Genomic DNA, 5,094 nt, shown 5'->3' with positions numbered 1-5,094 from the left:
AATCCTTCTGAGATATATCAGAGAGAGAGAGAGAGAGAGAGAGAGGGGGGGGGGGGGGGGAGAGAAAGAGAGAGAGAGAAAGCCCAAAATTTACTGCTGGTTTTACCTTTTTAATAAGTCATCGAAAGGGGGTTCAACGATATTATTAAGGCCTGGGTGTGTCAGATGATAGCACCACGTGAATGTTTTTCAGTTAAAATTTTCCTTTTTAATGTAGGTCTTTTTTACACCCCCATCGACACAAATTAGACAATGTAGGAGGCTGTGCCTGTCAGGGCTAGCACAGGCTGAGGGGGATAGAATATAACAGTAGAAAGACCGAGATACTCTATTTAAATGTCTCCTCACTCTGCGTGGTACAGAGAAGTGCCTAACCGCTACGCTACAGACGCGGGTCTTTCAGTTTGAGGATTCTTCTTCTTCTTCTTCTTCTTCTTCTTCTTATTATTATTATTATTATTATTATTATTATTATTATTATTATTATTATTATTATTATTATTATTATTATTATTATTATTAGTTCTGTCTCTATTGTTAATACATGTAGCCTACCATTGATGTCATAGTCATAGACGTTCGTTTTTGTTTTTTCAATTGTCCAACTATGAGCAATGCGTCCGGAGATGAGAGTATTTCTTCAATTTAAGAAATAGAAGAAATGTATAATAAAGATTAATTTAAAAGAATCATGGCCTCTGTTACGACCCATGAAACGAATTTTAGCAGAGAAGACAGAGCTTTCCACAATTTGAGCATTAATTTTAAAAAGCGTCATTTCCACGTGTGGATGCGTGCAGCTTGCGGATTTATTTCTGGCTTCTTCAGCGTTTCTAATAATACATGTAGTTCTCGAAGCCTCCTGCGATTAATTGCTTCCCTCTGTGACCGCCGCTCTTTGACCGATGAGTGATAGTACAACGATAACAGAGACGACAAGAACATTAACCTCTTCACTGCTACGCAGAGGTCTGTTCTGGCTTGTATTATCCACTTATTGTTTCATCTGGATGACAAAATAAGTTTTATTTGTACAATTACAGCTGGTGATTTTTCTTATTCTAAAACAATTCTATGTGTTTAAATATTCCTTGAATTAACTTTTTATCTTGTCAGTACAGATGTTGGTGGAAACTTTTCAGCAGTGAAGGTGTTAAAATAATCAACAAACGAAAAACGAACCGGTGGGAGTAAGCTTGACACATTTCCCACAATTCCTGCCACACCAAGAACTATATCCGCCGTTGTCGTAGTACATCTGGTTGGGGGCGGTCACGTATTTGGACAAGTTCCAGTCGAAAGGAGTGTCTGTGGATACAGTCGTGAGACAACTACAACAACGACAACAATAATAACAACAACATCAACATCAAAATAATACTAATAATGATAATAATAATGTGCCTAATAGCAATAAAACTGACAACAGTCATAGTAAAAGTGTCATCACATTGATATAGCGCATATCTTCGCCCTAAAGCATGCTCTGTGAGCTTTACAAAATTACAATAGACATGCCAATAATGCCATAAGGATGATGATGATGATAACGACACGACGACGACGACGACGATGATTATGATGATGATGATACATGTATGCATATTTCTCTAGAATCATTCAATATCAAACCAGTATCCCATCATCACCTTCGCACACCACCACGCACCACCACGCACCAGACTGTGGTTCAGAGACCTACCACTGTTGGAAGGCCCGCAGCCACACGATCCTCTGTGCCCGTCGTTATACCTCGTGGTGCTGGCACACTTCTTGCCGTTGTATACCCTCACGCCTTGGCTGTTCCTGTGACATTTCTGCTCTGCCACGGCACAGGCTGCGGGGAGAGTAGAAGTAGAAAAACAAATGTGGGAGTTGGAGGCGTCGTGGTGAAATCAAGCGCTCGTCAAAATAAGGTAATGGAAGAAACCGACTTTTTTTCGCTTTTGGGCATTTTTTTAAATCGATATTTTTTTAATCAGTTATTTATGTAAAAAATTGTATTTATTAATTAATTTAGGCCTATTTATCTATTATTTTATAGTTTTTCATTTTTTAAAAAATTTAAATAAATCTTTTTTTTTTTTTTTTTTTTTTTTGGGGGGGGTGGAGGTCAACACATTTTATCTTCACTTAAAAACATATTCCAGTGTGGATTTTTACTGATTAACGTTTATCAAAGGCACCTAAAAATTGTAAATTTGCAGTTTCCAAGACACTGCAGCTTAGGAAGTCAACAAACTTTGGAGGCCATTTTCCCTGTAATGTTACCTCAGACACCAGGCGACCAACTTCTCCTTCAGTTGCAAATATGTCCACTTTTGTTCTCGGTATCTAAGTATTTTGTTCATCGAAAGCAAGACAAGTGTACTGGTTTTAAGATGGTACCCGTAACTCCATAATCATCATCATTATCCGGAGCCTTGCCTACTGGCGTGGGCGATCATGGACCTCCACTTCAGTCCGTCTTGCGTAGCAGCGATGATGTCTGTTGTTCTTGGTGTTCCCAGCCATGTTGTCAACTTGTCCAATATCTTTTCCCTCTGTCTGCCTCTGCCTCTCTTTCCATCAAACTTGCCTGTTGTTACAATATTCTCCAATTATTCTTTCCGTATTGTGTGTCCAATGAAATTTGCCTGTCGCTTTCGAAATATTCGTCATAAACTGTCGCCTGCAATTTTCTTTAACCAAGATTTCTTCATTTTTTTAAAAGCTGTCCATGGGATACGCAGCATGCGTCTTGTGAACCACAACTCTGTCGCCTCAATTGTTCTTTCCAGCTTTCTATTGATTGTCTATGCTTCGTACCAGAACTCAATTATAATATGCCCAAAAATTGGCGAGCGCTTGATTCCACCTTATCATCATCATTGCCTTTCTCACCCTGCACCTGGGTATAGGCCACGGACAAACATTTTCCACCTTTCTCTATCCTGGACTAGCCTCTTGATGTTATTCCATGCCTTACCACTTTTCTGTACATCAGTTTCTGTGATTCTTCTCCTGTTCAACGCGGTCTTCCCCTTGATATTTTACCCTGTGGATTCCAATCCAACATTTTCTTTGTTAAGCAGCTGCCTGTCTTCCTGAGAGTATGTCCAATCCATGGCCACCGCCTTCTTCCTATCTCATCTCTGACTGGGATCTGTCTTGTTTTCTTTAACTAATACTTCCTCGTTGGTGACCCTGTCTGTCTATCTGATCTTCAGTAACTTTCTTAGACACTTGTTCAAGAAAACCTGAATCTTCTAATCCAAGTCTGTGATGCGTTGATTCCACCTCGCTGCAACACAATTGAGTAAGCCTGCTCCAACCTCCTTATCCTACTCTTACCAAATCCTAGTAGAACAAGGGTGCGCAAACTGCAGCTTGCGATCAAAGTCCGGTCTAGAGGGTTTACCTGCTTCTACGGTGTAGCGGTTAAGCGCTACACTATCGCATACAGGAGACCTGGGTTCGTTTCCTGGGTAGGGAGAATTTTTATCTATTATTTCATTATTTCGGTCTTTCTGCTTGGATGTTGTCTGTCTTAGCACGGTGGGCCCTCACGTGCATGGTTGAAGCTCGCTTCTTAAATTATCTAAATTGTCTCGGTGTGGGCGTAAAAACATAATTATCTAACATTAAAAACAAAGCAAAATCAAACAAAACAAAACAAGACCTCCTTGTTTACCGTGTGCATTGATCTACAGGAGATTTGCTTTCCTCTTATTTCAGGAAAAAGACAATCTTGCTTACCGATGAGGGCGGCGAGTAGAACAGCAAAAGTCTTCATTGTGGTTGTCCCGACACCCTTGGTCTGTGGTAACCTCAGTTCTGCGGAGGCCATTGTGTTCAGAAGAACAGGGGACAGAAATTTGTTATATGACAATAACTTTGTCTTTCAACCTGCTGGCAAGGATATCTGGTCACATATGGTTTTCTTCTTTTTTCTTTTTTTTCAGATCCACAGTCTTCAAAAAAAATTAGCGGCGTCTACAACCTATGGACATGAAATTCATTAATTAAAATTTTTTTTAAAAGACTGTTAGGATTTGTATGGAAAAGCGCAGGCCTGCGTTGATGTCTGATATATAATTGCTTTTAGTCTGCATGTTTTGTTTTTTGTTTTTGTTTTTGTTCTGTCATGAATAAATGTATCCACAAACATAACAGTACAGTGCATGGGATCAAGGAAAGCTCACGTTGAATCGTACAGGTTTTGCATTTTAGTCTTATATATAAGTAAGAACCGCATGAGCTCTGAAAAGGAGTAACAATAAAGATTCGAGCAATCTGCCACGAAAATGATGTATACCCACACACTGATTTGACATCTTTGGGCAAAAATTCTATTTTAAAAAATACAACAAAAAAAAACAACAACAACAAAACAACAAAACACCTTTAAAATTATGTAGGCCCCCTACATTCAGTATACTCTTACAAAATTTCAGAAATAAAACTCGACTTTCAATCGGGTGAAAATAAAAGCTGCGCTGAAGAAAAAGCCGTACAGGTTTCACATTTTAGTCCTATATGTCAGAACTGCACGAGGTATTAGAAGGAGTAACAATAAAGATTCGAGTAATCTGTCACGAAAATGATATACCCATACACTGATTTGACACCTTTGAGCAAAAATCTAGAACAAAACAAAACAAACATGTTCATGTAGGTCCCCTACATTCAGTTTGCTCTTTTTAAAAATTCAAAAACAAAACTCGACTTACAATTACAATCGGATGAAAATAAAAACTGCCCTGAAGAAAAAGTCGTGTGGCTCAACCACATAAACAGTGAAGCCTTTCACGTTGAGCTGACCCAGACGAAGGACAAATGAGTTTGTTGAAAGTTCACATCACATTACAAAAGCGAGGTTCCAGTCTGGGCGCTATCTTGAAGATAAGATGAAAAGGTCACAAGTGAGGTCATATTTAGGGTCGATCCCATAGAGGACCTTAGACCCTATTGTCTTCAAGTAACAACCTTCTCCAATGCTTCATGGAGATTATTACGCATTATTAGGGCGTCGGTGGTCTAGTGATTAGATTGTTGGGCTCGCAACCGAAAGACAGTGGGTTCAAACCCTGTAAGTGGGTGGTTGGCGGGTGC

The 5,094-nt window shown here is 39.4% G+C and overlaps 1 protein-coding gene across 1 annotated transcript; it reads right to left on the bottom strand.

The window, feature by feature from the left end:
- Positions 1 to 1,142: 1,142 nt before the first annotated feature.
- Positions 1,143 to 3,829, bottom strand: LOC106011522 (endoglucanase-like). Its single transcript, XM_035969289.1, has 3 exons — positions 3,739 to 3,829; positions 1,703 to 1,852; positions 1,143 to 1,308 (listed from the first exon to the last, which is right to left on the bottom strand). The coding sequence occupies exons 1-3, from the start codon at positions 3,827 to 3,829 to the stop codon at positions 1,163 to 1,165; spliced, it is 387 nt and encodes a 128-aa protein (XP_035825182.1). The 3' UTR covers positions 1,143 to 1,162.
- Between the last annotated feature and the right edge of the window lie 1,265 nt (positions 3,830 to 5,094).

This window comes from Aplysia californica, unplaced genomic scaffold (genome assembly GCF_000002075.1).
Source record: "Aplysia californica isolate F4 #8 unplaced genomic scaffold, AplCal3.0 scaffold00135, whole genome shotgun sequence".
NCBI classification, from domain to species: Eukaryota; Metazoa; Mollusca; class Gastropoda; order Aplysiida; family Aplysiidae; genus Aplysia; species Aplysia californica.
This window is presented reverse-complemented; position numbering and strand designations above follow the sequence as displayed.